The following is a 19,688-nucleotide window of genomic DNA, read 5'->3' on the forward strand; positions in this document are numbered from 1 at the left end:
TTTTTTGATATATCTCCCGTAAGTCAGACCCTTATAAAGTGTGATAGTGTATCTACATGGTAATTTAACCAAGCCAGCTTTTATAAGCATACTGGAAAACAAGAAGAACAGTCCATTATTATTTTTTATTTTTAGTCTGCACCTGTGTAGTGTGTACACTGACACTCTAACCTAACTCTGTTTCTGTTTTCAATTTCAATAATTTCAGTTTCTTCATTCTTATTTCTGTTTCTGTCTGTCGGTTGTAGTGATTGTTTCTGTTATTCATTCATCCATTACGGTTCCGAATTCCGATTTGATATGTGTAATGATTAGTGAATGAAGAAAGCAATATAAATAAAATTAGTAGTGACAAGAAGCAGCAAAAGTGTCTGAATTATTTTGTTGTGATACAGGCTTTGTTAGGCTAGGCCATTCAGAATCAGGCTAGGCCTAGTACAACCAGTGTTAGTTAGGCCAAGCAATATACAAGAGGCAAGATTTTTCCAACACACATTCATCAGATTCGTCTTAATTCTTGATAACTAACTTACGATTAGGTTAGTCTGTGAATCTTCAATTTTATTTGTACCTATGCGTATTAAATAAGTATAAGTTAGATGTTGGCTACTTTAGGTTGTATTATCTTATATTATGTTAGGCCTACTAATATTATAAACTTAGCGAACCTGGCACACATAACCATATGCAATATAGACATTGGAGAAGAAGGATTTGTATTGATCTTTTTTTGTTTGGAGTTTTCGGGTTTCCTGGTGTTGTTGTTAAAGGTGAATATGGTTAAAGGTCTAATAGAGTTTGCAGTTTACGAGCTGTTTTATTTTTTTTTTTTTTGTGAAAGTCAGTATAAGATTTTTTTATTAATTGACAATAAATGATAAACCAAAGCCCCTCGTTCCCACTACCACCCCTGGCCTAAGTCTGGGACTTATTTGTCAGGCGAATTCCCTGTGAAAATCTTCTTTCTTATCAGGCTTGGGCCACTTTCAATCGTCATCCAGACACATTCTGTGTCCGGAACGAGGACGATGTCGATTCCAACCCATGGAGCCTGGGTTACAAACTTAACCAAGAAACTTGGCACCTGCTCTCCACCTTCCGTCATGGACAGGGCCACTATGGAGAGGATAGTCGAGTCCGTTTTAACTTACAGCTCACACGTTGCGCCCACTGCGGGATTTTGGAAGGGTGGATGATGTCCCACTTTTCAGTCTTGAAGAGATGGAGGGGGCCGTCCTATCCCTGAAGAACAATAAGTTAAGGCTCCTGGACCCAATGGGGTACCCGGCGAAGTCCTCAAGGAAGGTTTTTACTATAGTGGAATAGATTACAGAATAGGACTGGAACCAGTTTGAGTCGGGTGGGGTGAGGGCAAGCGGTATCCAATAAGCTTTCAGAAAACTGTCCACTGTTGCCAAGTTGTGCCACGCACACACTCAGTCTTTGCCCGACATTCGACCTGTGCGTTTCGAGCATATCCTCTTGTTTGGTCAAGTAATTGCCTTAAAGTGTGTTAATAATTCGAAACAGGCCAGTCACAAAGCTACAAAATGCATTTTACTCCATTCTACACTCATATTTAGGTTAAAATACGCTCATAGGTGGTGTCCCCATCTCAAATGAATAATTAATTTGGTAGATTGTATCCTCTTCATTTCCAAGTTAATTTTGTTTCATGTATTTAAAACAATAAGCTGAGCAATATTTTAGAGGATTTTTTATTTTATTATTATTATTATTATTTATTTCCAAAAAATACAAATTTACAACACATACAATTCCAAGCCACAAAAGCCAATATGGCTTGTCTGCAGCAATTATTCTAATTTTGTTATTTCACAGTGCTTTTTTTACAATCAGTCTTTGTTACACAATCAGTCTTTTGTTTCCCTTGTTTTTCTGTAAGAATTCAATAATATACCAAACCAATCATAGAATTTAAAGTTGTCAGATTTTAACAATTATTAATAAACAATGAATTAAGTAACAGTAATAAACGAATTTAAAACTATTAAAAAAGTAACAATAATAAACATTTGAAACATTGAACAGTGAATAATCTATTAAAAAAGTAACAATAATAAACATTTGGAACAGTGAACAACAATGATAAGATATGAAACACAGTTATCTTTAACTCAGATCTAGATATAAATTCTTTAACTTCTTCTTTAAAACTCCACAGTAACATATATTCCTCAGCTGTACTGGTAAACTGTTTAACAAGAATGGAACTAAATATTCCCTTGTTCTTTTAGAATATTTATTTGTTGTTCTAGGCACAATAAAGAACATTTGCCTTGAGTTGTAACTATGAACATTAAGGTTTTTGAACTCATCTGAAAAATAATAATCTGTTGTAATTAAAAACTTAAACAGCCCATCAACTGGCAAAACGTTGACCAATTGATAACCTAGCATGGGATTTTCAACCAGATCAGCAGAATCAAGCTTAGTCATTGTTTTGATTATCCTGCTTTGCACGGTTTTTAGTTGCATTATGGCTGTGTTTGATGCTGCTCCCCATGACCTTACACCATATCTAAGCAATGATTCACACAGACTTGAGTAAATCAATTTCATTGTTTTTAGTGGCAGGTATTGTCTTATATGGTAAAACTTAAATAAGCATAATCTTAATTTATCAGTTAGTTGTTTCAAGTGCAAGTCCCATTTCATGTTATGGTCAATTATGATTCCCAGATATTTATAACTTAAAACATACTCCAAATTCATACACTGACACATATTTTCATAGCTCTTCCGATGCAGACAATCGTGTGAATGAAATTTTACTGCTAGCTCTGTGCATTGGTACGAAGGTGAATGAATATGCATAATCTTTGATTTACTGCCATTTATAATCAATCCATTGTCATGGCACCACATTGTCAGCTTCAAAAAATCTGCTTCAATCTTAGTTTTTGCCACGTTTATATTTTTATCGGATATGGCAAGGGCTGTTTTAGAACTGATATACAAATTGTTTGGTCATATAACTTTACTGTTAAATTTATTAATTTTATGTTTATATGTTTTTCAAAAACTGCATCTGGTAGCTGTTTGAGCCATTTTAAAGACGGTTGTGTAGCAAATAATCAAACCATAGTAATGTATGGGATGAATTTTGTGTTCCATACGATATAAAAATATAACAATACTAACCAAAACCACCAAGAACAAATAAATTATTAATTTGTAGTTTGTAGTGTTGAACTGAACTACCCTACAAGTGGGACGATAGAGGGGGTGCCGGGCTCTAGGTGAAAGTCAGCTCACCAGCCAAGAACGAAGTGGCAACGTCGCATCCCCTGACCTCTTCAAAGGCCAGTCCTATTCTGTAATATATTCCACTATAATAACCCCTTGATCCTTTTGAGCATGTACAATGCCTGCCTAGTCGAAGGAGTTTTCCCTTCGTGCTGGAAAGCAGCTAGGCTTGCACTTGTCAGGAAGGGAAAGGGAGATCCAGACCTGCCATCCTCTTACAGACCTCTATGTATGTTGGATCCGGCTGACAAAGTCCTCGAGAAGTTGATGCATTCCCGGCCGAATTCAGCTGTGGTCGCTGCGGGGGACCTGTCCCATCATCAGTATGGATTCAGGATGGGGCGATATACAGTTAACACTATTGAGGAGGTGAAGCAAGCCATGATAAGAGCTAAAGATTTTAACCACTACTCTCGTAGGGTTGTGCTGCTCGTAACACTAGATGTGCGAAACGTATTTAATTCTGTGAGGTGTTGCAATATGCTGGATGCTCTGGAGAACACCTTTCACGTTCCAGCATACCTCATGCGTATCATAGAGGATTATCTCCGGTTCCGCCTCCTCATGTATGACATTACAGAAGGCCCACGGACGATGAGTGTCACTCCCGGTTCTGCCCAAGGTTCTACTCGGCCCAGACCTCTGGAATGTCGCTTATGACAGCCTTATGAGGTCTGAAATGCCTGAGGAAACTGTTTTGGTTGGGTACGCAGACAATGTTGCAGCTTTGATAGCTGCACGTAGCGTTGAGCTGGATATTGACAAAAAAACGGATTGACACCATCGTGCCGTTGAGGGTGAGGGCCGTTGAGGTCCAGACCGTTCGTACTGCCAAGTACCTTGGGGTTATGGTGGACAGAAAGCTTATTTGGTGGGATCAGATCTTCCGTACGGTGGACAAGGCCGCTAAAGTGGTTTCCTCTCTTAATCGGTGATGGCCAATGTCGGAGGGCCTCGGTCCAGTCCTAGAAGGCTGTTAATGTCTTTGGTCCAGTCCACAGGCCTACTCTTGTACGGTGCAGAGGTGTGGGCAGACGCTCTCAATAAGGAGGTAGGCCTATACATGATGCGGCTGCCCAAGTGCAGCGTCAGGAAGCACTAAGAGTAGCATCTGCCTCCTGAACATTGTCTGAACCCGCCCTCCTGGTGGTTAATGATAAATGATTTTACTAGCCATTCAGTATACAATTGCTGGAGTCATTCCCTTCAAACTTTTGGCAGCAGAGAGAAAGGCAATTCATCAGCGCTGTGAGGAGGACCAGGCACAAACAGAGAGACGCACCCGCACCTACCAGCTGTGGCAGGTGAGATGGAAATAGGAGACACGGGGACACTGGACCAGGTGACTGATACAGCAAGTCTTACCTTGGATTAATCGGCGATGCGGAGTGGTGGACTTCTACCAGACCGAATTTCTGACGGGTCACGGCTTTTTCCAATTGTACCTGTTCGGGATCGGCAAAGCCGTCCCACACGATTGCATTTACTGCCCACGCATTCCCGATGACGTGGAACATAACTTTTTCCACTGCCAGCTTTGGGAAAGGCCCCACCTGGAGGCTCAACAGTTAGTAGGGCTGCTGTCGGTGGACACAGTCATAGCCTAGGTACCGATGATGATGAAGAAGATCAAGAAAAATTGTATACTCAAAGAATCTCTATTTTAGTTTACGGTTACCCTACACATTATTGCACTTGCGATTTAAATCCGTTATATAAGGAAAAACGGGTTTAATCCAATTTGGTTTGGATTTGCTTTTGAAACGTGATTGGAAATGATTGCGGTATTTGTAAACAACATTCAATGTAAACATATCAGTGACAGCTAGAGAAAAATAATCTTGATCCCAACAGCTGTTCGCTATTTCATAGATGATTATGTGGTGAACATTGGAAAAAATTGGAGAAAAATCACACAAAATTGGGTTTTTAAATGTCCGTAAGTTTATTTACAAAGTAGTGAGGCCATATTTTAATAGCTAAAGACACTCTCGCCAATCCAGTGAATACATTAAATTGATTTGGAACTTGATGGTACCGGTACCTACTCTCGTTTTTCAGGAAAAGGCAGCGTAAAATGGCTCTTGGGCCGGGACAGACAGACAGAAATTGAGATGAGACTTGTTACGGCTTCTTTAATGTATAAAACAAAAAAATAACCTAACAATTTATGATTCTGAGCAATGTACAGGCAAAACTCTAATTTTATTTATACTAGGTGGCGTTTGCAGAGGCATCCACAAAATTGAGCGGAGTCATCAAGGGTGTATATTATATTGTTTTTGTCATACTGCAGTAAAAACAGTAGTTTTTAATGCATGCGTTGCGGGTCTAAAGTAGCATTTTTAATATTTAATAAAAAGGAAAAGTAAGGGAGTAAAAATCGTTTTTAGCCTCTATGGAGTAAAAATCAGCTGTTGTCAACTCAGTTGTAAATTTTGATTGTAAACGATTGCATGTATCGAAAATGTGTATCGATTCGTGCTTCGTAATCATTTTAACATACAGTCTACAGTATCCTCCCGTAGCATTTTAGCATTGCAGATAAATTAATCCATTCCCAAACTCAACACTGCTCACCTTTACTACTTCCTTCACCACACCCTACGTCATGGACCTGTTTCCCTCTCTTCCCATAGCACTTTAGGAATGCAGATACATTAATGTAATTGCCATAGACAGTTCCCACACTCTGCACCGCAAGCCTTACTACTTCCTTCACCATTTCCTACTTCATAGACCTGTTTCCATCCCTTCTCATAGCATTTCAGCATTGCAGATACATTAAAACTGCTACAAACGGTTTCCAGTTCCCACACTCCACACTGCTCACCTTACTACTTCTTTCACCACTTCCTACGTTGCGGATCTGTTTCCCTCTCTTCCCATAGCATTTTAAGATTGTAGATACCTAAATATAATCGTCATAAACAGATCCCACACTCCGAACAACTCGCCTTTACTACTTCCTTCACCACTTCCTACATCGAGGACCTGTTTCCCTCCCTTTCCGTAGCGTTTTAGGATTGCAGATACCTTAATCTAATCGCCATAAACAGTTCCCACACTCCGGACAGCTCGCCTTGACTACTTCCTTCACCACTTCCTACGTCACGGACCTGTTTTCCTCAGTTTCCATAGCGTTTTAGGATTGCAGATACCTTAATCTAATCGTCACAAACAGTTCCCACAGTCCGGGCTGCTTGTCTTGACTCCCTTCCCATAACATTTTAGGATAGCAGATACCTTAATCTAATGGTCACAAACAGTTCCCACAGTCCGGACTGCTTGTCTTGACTACTTCCTTCACCACTTCCTACGTCACAGACCTGTTTCCCTCCCTTCCCGTAGCATCATAGGATTGCAAATACCTTAGTCTAATGGTCACAAACAGATCCCACACCACGAACAGCTCGCCTTAACTACTTCCTTTACCACTTCCTACGACGTGGACCTGTTTCCTTCCCTTCCAATAGCATTTTAGGATTGCAGATGCTGAGCCGTGACTTGCCCACCAAGCGTCCCACCAATGTCACGCCTCAGTGTTTTTGTATAGTGTGAGTACTGGCTTTGCGCCGGAACTCAGTCGGTTTGGGTCGGGCAGCAATCCTGCAACCCAGAGTCAATGTCCGCCTTCTGTCACATTTTCACCAGAAGGCCGGCGTTTGTTGATTTTGATAAATATATAGGCTTTTGTTCACAATTCTTTGTTTTGCTTTGATGTTCACCCACGGCCTTTCACTTTTGTCAGGGTTGTGGGGCGACCACTCGCACTGTCACTATGGGGGGCATGCTTCCTTCAGTTGTTCGTCTGGGGGCGGTGCGAGGGGTCGGCTCAGATGGTAGCAGAGCGTGGTTTTTTGTGCTCTATCCACGAAGGGCCGTGGTTGGATTTGATTTTTGGGTGATGCTGGTCTGGCAGTCTTAGGAATTTTTTTGAAGAAATGTTGTCGTGGTGGGGTAAGCACACTGTTGTAGTTTTTATTAGGAGCTCGCCCCTGGCCGAGTCACCGGGTGGAATCTGGTTAATTACTTGCATCCTTTGGGAGCAAGAGTGTCAAAAGCATGGCCAAACCCAAAATTGAAACTGTGTGTGTGTGTGTTTACCTCATCACACAAATGTTAGGTGTTGTTGTTTAGTGTATGTATGTTGTGTGTATGTCGTGAGTGTAAGGTCCGTGTTTTTGATTTGGTGGCTAAGGCGGTGTGTATGGGCAGGTTCTTCTGTTTGGGACCTCATCTGACTGTAGGCATTTCAGTCCAGAGTCTTTAGTTAGTTAATTTTGTGAATTGTTCGTTGTAAAAAAAAAATTTTTTTATGTGTGTTTTGAAGGTAGGCCGACTGACTGAGAACAAAATGGGTTTGTTTGCTCCACTGCCCAATCCCATTGCTGGGGTTTTGAGCGACATTCGCCCGATTGATGGTTTAGAGGTGGAACCTTTGTTAGAGTTTTTGGGAAAGGTGTTGCACCTGAAGGAGTTCCCAGGCATGGAGGACTCAGTAGTGTTGGAACTGCTGGTTCCACTCTGCCTGAGACCTCTTGGTGACAAATTGTTAGACTGTTTGAAACGGGGAGTAAATTTTGACAATTTTCACAGTGAAGTGCTTGAGCTCTTTGTCCCCTTCAGGGTCATGGAGAGATTGAAGGTTGAGAGAGTGTTTCGTCCTCAAAAGTTTGATGAAACTCTCAGTCAGTATGTGGGTGACATTTGTGGCGTGTGGCGTGTCCTACGGCTGGGCATCCCTGAAAACCAACTGGTGGACATTGTCTTGCAGGGGTTGAAGCCTGAGGAGCGGTCCAGACTGATTTTTGCTCCGAAGCCTTCTTCTTTTGCAGACCTGGATAGGCTGGTCATCCTTTCACGGAGCGTTCAAGACGCTGATTGTCAGAGGGAGCATGTTTCGGGGCATCTTCCCCAGACTGTTCTCCATCCTGTTGTAGCTTCCGTGGGTCGAGGTCCTGAAACACCGCAGAGACAGAGGCATCCTATTGTTTGCTTTCGTTGTGGTCAACCAGGTCACATGAGACGAGTGTGTCGTCAGAGGGTTAATCTTGGGACTTTGTCCAAAAACCTAAGTAGCTCACAAGGGGAAAGTTTGCCTAAACCGCCCTGTGAGAAAGCTGTTTTGGAGAAAGTCAGCAGGAATTTGGTTTCTCTGAGTACTGCCCCTTCTGGGAGTGCTGGTTTTGGGGAGCCTCTGTCGCGGGGAATGAGGGAGCTTGCATGCATGGGAGTGAAAGCGGCGCGCTCAACTTGCCCACGACTCAACATCTTCTTTGGTAAAACGGTGCAGAAGGCCCTTGTGGATTCTGGGTCAGCCCGTTGTCTCATTTCCTTGTCCCTGTTTGAAAACCTAAAATCTTCTGGGCTAATCAAGCAAGTTGAGCGAAGTACCCACATCTGCTGGACTGCCTCGAAATCCCCACTTCCTATCATCTATGAAGCCCGTTTGAAATTCAAGATTGAACATTTTTCTTGGGTGTGGAGTTTTTGGGTAGCCAAGGACCTTTGCATACCTGTCATTTTGGGAGCGGATTTCATCAAGCATTGTGGCCTGATTTTGGATTTGGGCAGAGGCCAGTGCTTCTTTCGTTTCGCAAGACGGGTGCTCATTCCTTTCGCAGATGAAATTGTGGATGGTGCAGCTGTGGTAGAGCCTGAGACACCCAGCAAACCAAAAGTTGATCCATTAGGGCATCTGACTCCTGGTGAGGCTGAAGCAATCAGAACCTTGTGTTCTCGTTTTCCTGAGGTGCTGACGCCAAAGCTTGGAGTCACCAACCTTTTGGAGTACGAAATCCGTTTGACTGACACCCGTCCAGTTCGTTCTCATCCTTACAAGCTTGCTCCACCCAAAATGGAGACACTCCGTGGAATCATCAATGAGCTTCTTGAAAATGGGGTAATTGAGCCTTCTCGCTCAAGTTACGCTAGTCCAGCTTTTCTAGTTCCAAAGCCAAATGGCAAGTCTCGAATGGTTCTAGATTATCGCAAGTTGAATGCTCAGATTGAAATTGACTCTGTCCCTCTCCCTGATTTGCACTCTGCGTTCGATTGGTTCGGTAAGGCCAAGTATTTTTCCGTCTTTGATTTGAACCAGGCTTACCATCAGATTCCTTTGAAACCTGAATCTCGACCTCTCACTGCCTTCTGCGTCCCGTGGAACTTGTACCAGTTCACACGTGTTCCCATGGGCCTAGCTGTGGGGGCCCAGACCCTCACCAGACTTCTGGACTCCATCTTTCATGACGTCAAGTTCAAATTTGTGTTCAACTATCTTGACGATCTTTTGGTGTACAGTGAGAGCTTTGAAGACCATCTGGTTCATCTTGAGGAAGTCATGAATAGGTTGCTTAGGGCTGGCCTTACCGTAAATCCGGAGAAAGTTAGTTTTGCTCAGGCTGAGATTTCTTTCCTAGGTCATCTAGTATCTTCACGAGGTGTCTGTATCGATCCGGCTAGAACCCAGGGTATCAGGGATTTTCCTCCTCCCAGAGATGTCAAAGGCATTGCCCGTTTCATTGGAATGGTGGGTTTTTACCGGCGTTTCATCCCCAATGTGGCTGAGTTGGCGGCTCCTCTCAATGAGCTTCGGAAGAAGGGCGCCAAGTTTGTTTGGGGTGAAGCACAACAGATGTCTTTTGATCTTCTGAAAGAAGCTATCATGCAACCTCCAGTTTTGGCGATGCCAGATTTCAGTCGAAAGTTTGTTTTGCAAACCGATGCTTCCTCCGTCGCTATTGCGGCTGTGTTGTCTCAAGAGGTAGATGGTGTTAGGCAGCCAATTGCGTATGCCTCACGCACTTTGAACCCATGCGAAAAGAAAAGCTCTTCTGTGTATGAGTTAGAGTGTTTGGCTGTCGTGTTTGGAGTGAATAAGTTCAGACGTTTTTTGGAACATAAAGAGTTTTTGCTGGAAACCGACAACCAAGCACTCTCGTGGCTCCTTGCACATCCTCGCCAGCTTGGGAAAATTGGTCGTTGGGTGGTCCAAATATCTTCCCTCAAATTCCAAGTGCAACATGTTCGAGGCACGCAGAATGTGATTGCTGACACTTTATCCAGGATGTATCATTCACCTGACGACCAACCTTCTGATCAGGAGGAGCACACTGGGTGTGCCGTGCTCCTGGAGTTTCCCCTTGCCTTTTCTGAGTTCATCCCACATCAGCTAAAAGATCCCGAGCTGGCTAAGATCATTGGTGAGCTTCAAAACGGGGGAGCCCACCCCCCGTATTTTCTGTCCCAGGGTGCCCTTTGTTGTCGAGACCGACAGCGAGGTAAACCCAAGGTTGTGCTGCCTAGTCTTCTTGTACCCATGGTCTTTGCGTACTTTCACTCTTCCCCTGTGGGTGGGCACTTAGGGATTCACAAGACCATTGCGAAGGTTAGGGACATGTTCATCTGGAAGGGTATGGACAGGGACATTGCGGCACGAGTACGTTCTTGTCAAACATGCTCGCTAAGCAAGCCTGCTCAGAATACCAAGTATGGGTTGTTGTCATCTGAGGTGGCGGAGAGACCTTTGGAGAAGGTTTTCATAGACTATGTAGGGCCTCTCCCACGTAGCAAGTCAGGAAACAAATTCTTGCTTGTTTGTGTGGATGCCTTCTCCAAGTTTTGTTGGCTTTTTCCTTTGAGGAACGCCACTGCACAGCTCACCGTGCAGGCACTTCGTACCCATTTGTTCCAACACTTTGGAATACCCGCCACCATTGTTTCTGACAACGGAACTCAGTTCGTGTCTCACCTTTTCAAAAGAATGTGCTTTGGGCACGGTATCCGCCATGTGACCACTTCTCCTTACTATCCACAGCCTTCCCATGCTGAGAGGTTCAACAGAAACCTTCGATCCGCTCTCATAGCTTTTCATGCTGACAAGCAGACCACCTGGGATCAGGAACTTCCTTGGATTCAATTTGCTTTCAACACTGCACACCATGAGAGTCACAAGGCGGTCCCTTTCGAGCTGTTGTTGGGCTATCCACCCAATAATCCCTTGGCAAATGTGTGGAAAATTGGCGATCTTCTGCCACCCCCTGGTGCTGCCAATGTCAAGGCAACTTGGCAGGCGGCTAGGAGGAACTTGATAAGAGCTAGGGAATTGGTTCGGAGGAAGCACAATCGAGGTCGGTTGGACAATCCTTTCCAGGTGGGGGATTTGGTTTTCTGCAAGGCTCATCCGGTCAGTTCGGCCGTGGACAAGAGAGCCGCTAAGTTGTCTCATCGGTGGTCAGGTCCCCACCGCATCTTGAAGTTCTTGACTCCTGTCTCCGTGCGGCTTGGAAATCCGCAGACTGGAGAAGTTTTCCGGAGGGCTCACATTTCTCATCTGAAGCCTTTCCGGGGAACAATTCCGTAGGTCATCTTTCGTTACTCTTGTGTCTGAGTGGGAAGTGCACTGGGCCAGAGAGCTTGATCACCTCTTCTGTCCCTTGTGCGCTGCTGAAGATTTTTCCCTAGTAAATTTTCCAGCACTGGCCAGTGCAAACCCTGGGGGTGAGTTGTCCCTCCAGTTGAAAGACTTTTGGCGTTCCCCACTTCAGACACTTGAGTTGATCTGTGGTGTTGAGATCTTCTAGAATTGGGAGAGGTTGTTTTCTTTTTTTTGGAGAGGAAGTCCTCCTTTGGGGGGGGAGGTTGAGCCGTGACTTGCCCACCAAGCGTCCCACCAATGTCACGCCTCAGTGTTTTTGTATAGTGTGAGTACTGGCTTTGCGCCGGAACTCAGTCGGTTTGGGTCGGGCAGCAATCCTGCAACCCAGAGTCAATGTCCGCCTTCTGTCACATTTTCACCAGAAGGCCGGCGTTTGTTGATTTTGATAAATATATAGGCTTTTGTTCACAATTCTTTGTTTTGCTTTGATGTTCACCCACGGCCTTTCACTTTTGTCAGGGTTGTGGGGCGACCACTCGCACTGTCACTATGGGGGGCATGCTTCCTTCAGTTGTTCGTCTGGGGGCGGTGCGAGGGGTCGGCTCAATGCCTTAATCTAATCGTCATAAACAGTTCCCTCACTCCGGACAGCTCGCCTTGACTACTTCATTCACCACTTCCTACGTCGCGGACCTGTTTTCCTCCCTTCCTATAGAATTTTAGGAATGCAGATACCTTAATCTAATCGTCATAAAAAGTTTCCACACTCCAGACTGCTCGCCTTTACTACTGCCTTCACCACTTCCTACGTCGCGGACCTGTTTTCCTCCCTTCCCATAGAATTTTAGGAATGCAGATACCTTAATCTAATCGTCATAAACGGTGTCCATAGGCTACTCCAGACTGCTCGCCTTACTACTTCCTTAACCACTTAATAACGTCACGGACCTCAAGCTAGTGTCGTCATTTGATTATATTAAATGGTCCATACCGTTTCTGTTCTAATATCTGTGAAATAATGCTATCAGCTATTTCTTTATCTAGTGCATTTAAAAGTCAACAGCTGATCATATGTCTTTGTTTATGTGTCAAATACTGCTTCCATAAGGACTACATTGAAACTTTGAGACCCAGTGGGGCGGATTCCTGAGAGACTTTTTTAACGCCATATAGATGTTGGCACTCACCGATGTGGTCTTCATCACCATGCAAAATTTAAAAACAATTGATTCAGCCGTCTAGGAGGAGTTTGCGTATTACGAAATGCATAAGAGTCGACGTATAAGAGCTTCGCTCGCTCCGCTCAATTAGTCAATGATAGGCTAATACTTATGAAGTCAAACAGGGTGAAGCCCGTGGGTAACAGCTAGTTAGTGTAAATTAAATTTCAAAGTATTCATCTGTTCAAATGTAAACAAACAGTTTCTCCCTAAGAAGCCCTGATGAAAGATTTTTTGTTTGATAGGAAATCTACAGGCCATAACTTATCCAATGACACCTTAAACATGGTCATCGGATGTGTGACAGCTTCAAAACAATTATCTAAAAACTCATGTTGGCCTATTAAATATGTATGGAGAAATAATACAGGTATAACATCAGGTCCCTTTTCTGAAATATGATTTTTACGAAATGCTTCGATAAAACAATTATTTGAATTAAAACTATCGTGAGTTAAGACAAAAATTGGTTTTGCCTCCAAAGAAGACATTATAAGCTTTATTTAATTATTTTGATACCAAAATTGTTTCTTAAATAAAAAAAAAAAAAACTGTTTTTATGCGTATTTTAAATGTTCAAAATCCCGTAGTTTTTGATCAAAATGACCCTTTTCCATAACATCATTTCAAAGTCCTATAACTTACCCAAAAAACAATCGTAGATGCATGGGACTTGCACCAAGTGATTCAGAATTTAATAAGGAATTGAAATATATTATAGGCTATATATAACTCAAAATCAAAAATCCCCGACAAGAGGTCTCTTTTGCTTTCCACATCATATAATGTTTTCCCACCTTATTTTCCAAAGGTTTTTTCTTACTTTTCATTGAAATGGCGACCATACAAAGTGGTAACCTATTTTAAGCCAGCAAGTATGAATGGAGATGAGTGTAGGATGAGTGGTGCGATCTTGTAGTCTTGTTAGTGACTAAGGCCGACATATTCCTTAGACACAGCTGTGTTAATCAATAGCCGGTACAGCTAATGGCAACTAAGGGACCTACAGTTTATAGTGGAATCCGAACCACATTTTTGCCTTAGTATTAATGAATTGGTCTTGATTACCAGGATAGAACTGCGGAATGGATGATCCAGCAGACTTATTACATCGGCTCGTTTTAGAAGACACACCTCCGGTAGACACCTTGACCGATTGTTTTCGCAGCCTTAGAAACAACTGCGCTGTAAATTCTGAGGTACGTAATATGTTTTTGAAGCCTTAGAAAAATCTGTGCTGGTAATTCTGAGGTAGGCCTAGGCCTTGAACGTAATAAGGTAATTAAAAGTAAGTTCAATTAATACAAATGCTTGAATAACTTAACACATCACATAGGAACGGAATGATTACACTGAAGATGGTTCATCCATGAACCATAACTAGTCCTTGTTTCCACTTCAGCAACCAAGGATTATGTATTCTTATGCAGGCATAAAACAATAATTTGGTGGTTACACAACTCTTTTGAACTTTAACTTAGTGTTAAATAAAGGCTTGAACATTAATAATTTATCATTTAGGCCTACCGGTAGGCCTACTTACCTACCAACAAAGGAAATTGACGTTTCGCGTAAGCTTTATGAGGCTAAAAAAACACATAAAAACGTGCAACATACATGAAGCGATTTTTAACTAAAAGCCGTTTTTAGCGTATTATGTTAGCTCCCTAGTGTGCAAAACTAGGCAGCTCGCCGCTTACTAGCATCATTGGTGCAGAATGGCGATCCACTGTGCATTAAGACAAATTAAAAGTTTTTGAATCTCTATATGTGAGATAAGTCAGTGATACGTTTTATTACCCCAAAAAATGTATCCGATGCCGACATTCATCGCCAGATGACTGAAGGTTATGGCCCTAATGCAATGAGTTGGGTAAAGTCCAGGAATGGATTAGGGAGTGTGAAAATGCATGTAAAAAGAAAACCTTTCTCCTTTGTGGTGTTCTGTGAGAAGTCTGGGAACTAACAAAAAATATATTTTCTTCCGAACGGACATTTCGCAGCCTAACCCATTTCTGCAATTTACCCCTACTGATTGCATTAGGACCATAAACTTCTGTCGTCCGGCGAAAAACATCAGCAGTTGATGTATTTCTTGTAGTAAAAATGTTTCACTGATCTTATCTTGCATGTGGCGGTAGATTCAATTACTTAAAAAATGCTCTCTTAGACACACAGCAAAGTGTACATGTTAGCTACAGAGCTGCAGATGGCAGCCTTTATGTTCACAAATGATGCCAGTAAGTGTAGTGATGGGATAACCGAATAGTTTCCATGACCGAATAATCAATCAGTTATTTTTTGCGTCAATCGGTTGTTTTTAGTTGAATGAATCACCGAATCAGTTTTAGTCATTATTCACTGTCACAAAACACAACTAATTTTCATCTTATGGGAAACGGAATGGCATTTAGTCTTTTAGCGTCAATCGGTGATTTTTAGTCGAACGAATCACCGAATAAATTTTAGTTTCCCGATGATGTGACAAACTAAATCAACTAAATAACTAAATCACCGAATCGCTTGGTAAGACTAATTTAACCGAACCAGGATAAAATTTCATTCGGTGATTCCCACCACTAAGTAAGTGACAAGGAGTCTCGATGTGATGTATTTGTAAACTAAGAAGCTATAGGCTACGCACAAAAAAATAAAGGCGTTTACTTAATAAACGACCCTTGAAGAAAGAAAAAAAACTGTATTGGTTAGCAGGCAAAAGACAGTGAGACGGGCAACAGATTGCTAAAAAATAATGAATTACTTTGTTTCAGATTGTTATAAAGGAACCCAAAGAGTGCTGTAATGGAGTATTTTTTAGCAGAAGATCTTTCACAGGAATTAGATATATTGTTCTAGGCATATTCCTTAAGTTTTTTACAGTACCCTATTTCGTAATAATAATATCAGCGTTGAGTGTGAAAAGATACATATTGACATTCCTCAGGTACAAAGCTCTCTGGCGGAGTTATCCGTTCTGAATGACGCCAATCTTGCAATCAACAAAAGTTTGGATAAGAGGGGAGACGATTGGACGTTATGTTTGAGGATCAGTGCTCAGTTCCTGGGGAATCTCATTGTAAACAACCCCAAAACACAGCGGATTGTGTGGACCAAATGCTGCTCTCAGTTAAAGTGAGTATATGTTAACATTGACTTTAGATACTAAAAGTGTCGAGTTTTCATCTTAATGTTTTATCTGAATGATATCACATTTGGCTACGTATGGTTTAAGCATTGACTTTGAATAGAGAAAGTAGACTTCTCCTGCTATTATTATAAACTGTAGTCTTTTCTATGTGTGTTTTGTTTTGTGTACTATTTTTGCTGTTTGTTTATGAATGCAAGCAGAAGACAACTATTGTTTGTAAACACATAATTTAATTTTGTTTAGATAGTTTAGAAAAAATTAAGTTAGTTAAATAACAAGAATCAATAGTAGGGTAATCATAAAAAATTCTCTCCTGTTCTATTGATGTTCTGTGTACAAAACATAGGCCTGCTGTGATTCGGGTGGCATTTCAATATGATGGGTATTCGTTTTTCTCTTTTCTGCATTTTGACTTAGCTTGCGTTCATTTACATATTATGTTAGCGGTTTAAATATATATTTCAAAGAATTATTTGAATATTTCAGACAAATGGCGACACACGGAGATGAAAAACTGACTAATATCTGCATGATGGTGTTGTACAATATACTACTTGGGTGTCCTAATCTAACCAAGGACTTTATCTCTGATGAAGAGTTTGTGAGAATAGTCTGCACAAGTGGTGGAGATGGTCTTGAGTTTGCGTAAGTAATTTGTTACATGTTATTTACTTTGCTAATCAGGATTTAAAAGGGGAGAGAGACCACCTAGCTTACCTGAGCAAGTTAGAGTCCAGTGGCTAATAATACAAAATAACAAGTCACAAAACACGAAACTGATTCTGGACAAAACTTCTCCAATCTACCATAGACAAAATAATTAAATATACTGACAAAGGAAGGTTCCGGTGATGTGCCGCTAGAGCGTGCTTAGTGTTTGTCGATTCGCTGTCGTCAATTCACCGTCTGCAACCTAGTACTACCACCCTTGCAAACGAAATGCTACCAATGTATCAGACCCGAAAATTCTGAAATCCTGTAGTTTTAACGGAAAAGCCCATTTTTTCAAAAACCCCAAAGATTTTTAAAACACAAAAAATAACAGAACCAATTCCTACTCCTTGTATTCCGGGAATTCTTTAGAAGTTGGCAACCCTGGCTCCAACTATCAACTTGTCATAGCAACACTTGCTAGCGCATGACGCTGCAGCGGTGTGCGCCGAAACTACATGGCACTCCCAGCGGTGGGCGCCAGAATTTATGCTAACCGCAGCACTGCTGTCAGTCTTATATTTAGGAATAATTCTTTTGTCTATGAATCTACTCTGAAGGTTACATATATTAGAGCAAAATATCAGCGTTAAGAATTGTGGCTTTTATTAGCTCAAAGCTTGTGACTGTTTATCTATCAGCCCCTCGACTCTACTCTCTCCCGGTAAGCTAGATGAACTCTATCATAGTTAAAAATCCCAATCAGAAACTTACTTTCCTTTTAAAAGAAAACCAGTACTTTAATCTAATTAACCAGTAGATTATGTTTGTGGGCTGGTGGATTATCCTAATGAGGTAGACTAAGGTGTTTATTTAGAAATTCTCCAGTTAAGTTGGTATAATTATTGTCATAAATTGCATCCATTGACAGTTAGTTATTCATGTACTATATGTATCTACAGCAGGTGAACAAGTTTAGCCTTTGGATCACATTTTTACAAATAAAAAGGTGAAATACCTGCGGCACTGTCAGTGATCCGGGTTTTAGTCGACGATAATTGTTACAAGTATTTGATGAGCCTTTACAACCCAGGAAGAGGACTTTTTAACTTGGTAACTTTTTTTGTTAACTTTTTAGATTGAAAATGAACCTTTAGTTTCAAAACCTTGGTCGCTGGCTTAAAACTGGATCACCGACAGTACAGCAGGAATTTAAACCTTTTTATTTGCACCTAGAGGTATTTTTATTTGATAATTGTGTGTTTCTAGGCAATATATAATGGAACATCTTATGACTCAGGATGTAGACTGGGCCAAAGTTTACACTTCTCAAGTTCCAGTTCAGGGAAGGTGAATATTTAAATTAATTATTTCAGTTTAAAGATAGTTTATGAAATAAACATGCAATCTCAAATTAAAACAAGTTATTAATCTTAATGAATTTGATTCTGTCAAATAAAGTTTTTAAAAGGAGTGTAAATAAACCCTTCCCACAGGAGCGAGGAATAATCTAATCTGCTTCTTTTTTTTAGTTGAAAAACAATAGACTATATTCGCTTAAAGGTTTTAGCTATTGCAAACAAGAAGGAGGAATTTCCGTCTTTTTGTAGACGGGTCTGTTACCAGATAGTTTCTGCCCCTATGGCACAACATTTCTGCAGCCTACAGAAGTGCTGTGACCTTTTATGTGGCATATCACACTTCCCATGCTAATTTTGATAAGCATATATGATTTTTTTATGTTAACATTTTTAAAGGATAAAATGTTGTTATTTTCCCATGTCGGATTTACCATGTAGCCTAATGTTCTTTTTAAAATAAAATCTTAGTCATTACATTGAATAAATTATCGCTTTTCATTTTTGACTTAGGCTATAACTTATAGTCTGATGTTATAAAAGACGAGTTTCGCATTACACTTGTCTTGGAATCCACTAACAAGTAGTGTATGTCTGCACTATTTTTTAATCTTTTTTAGTAAAAACAATAGCTCTACGTATTACGTTCTAAGTCATATGTTATGTTTTATGTTTATCTAGAATTGATATGTGTAAATGAGGGCCAGAAATTAAAATCAAATTTATTTTAATTTGATACATTTTTGACTGATGTTATGTGACCATAGCCTCTTTAATATTGAATGAAGGATATTTATGTGCACATATCATACTGTACAGGGGTTTTTGCCTTAGTTAATTATGGCGTTATTCTCTTCACTTACTGAAAAAATACCTTACATGAAACTTAGCAACCCAAACTCCCCCCCCCCCCCCTAGGGCCGATTTACCGAATAGGCACGGTAGGCACGTGCCTTGGGCGCGAGGCAATAGGCTTTTTTGGGGGGCGCCAAAAATTTGGAAATTAAAAAAAAATTCGTGGTAGTATTTGCATGATATCGCGGTAAACTTCTGATAACCACTCGCGGCCGTGTAGGCATCGTAATCGTCTCCCGCGTTTGCAGCAAGATTCTTACTATTTTCTGCAGTCAGGTCGTTTGGACATAAAATTATCGTCTTCCATGATCGAGGCAATATAAGAACGTATCCCGCAGTCGTGAGGAGATTATGATCATCTACCGCAAATGAGGCAAAATTCTGATATTTTCCCGCGGTCGTGAGGACATTATCATCGTCTTCCGTGATCGCGGCAATATTCTGAGCATCCCTTGTGGCCGTGTAGAAATAGTTATTATATCTCCCGCGGTCCTGTAGATATCGTACGTATCCCGCAGTCATGAATCCATGGTAATCGTCTCCAGCGATTGCGGGCGTCTTCCACGATCGCGGCAAAGTTCTTGAGGTTTCCCGCGGTCGTGTGGACATCAATCGTCTTCCGTGATTGTGGTAATATTCTGGTCATCCGTTGCGGCTCATCTGTAGATAGTAGATACCATCATCGTCTTCTGCGATCGCGGAAAATTCTGATCATCCCTCGCGGCCGTGTGTAGACATTTATTATTGTCTCCTGCGGTCACAGAAACGTCACTGTTGTCATGCGCGATCACGGAAACGTCACTGTT

General features: G+C 41.4%; 1 protein-coding gene across 1 annotated transcript; it reads left to right on the plus strand.

Moving 5' to 3' along the window:
- Positions 1-215: 215 nt before the first annotated feature.
- Positions 216-18,023, plus strand: LOC128997456 (ataxin-10-like). The gene is made up of 5 exons (XM_054423093.1): positions 216-539; positions 13,942-14,069; positions 15,815-16,002; positions 16,505-16,663; positions 17,939-18,023. Exons 2-5 carry the CDS (start codon positions 13,956-13,958, stop codon positions 18,021-18,023), a joined length of 546 nt encoding a protein of 181 aa, XP_054279068.1. The 5' UTR covers positions 216-539; positions 13,942-13,955.
- The last annotated feature ends 1,665 nt before the right edge of the window (positions 18,024-19,688 follow it).

Source organism: Macrosteles quadrilineatus, unplaced genomic scaffold, assembly GCF_028750875.1.
Source record: "Macrosteles quadrilineatus isolate MER2022 unplaced genomic scaffold, UCM_ALF_1.0 Scaffold_6__1_contigs__length_79288215, whole genome shotgun sequence".
NCBI lineage: Eukaryota > Metazoa > Arthropoda > Insecta > Hemiptera > Cicadellidae > Macrosteles > Macrosteles quadrilineatus.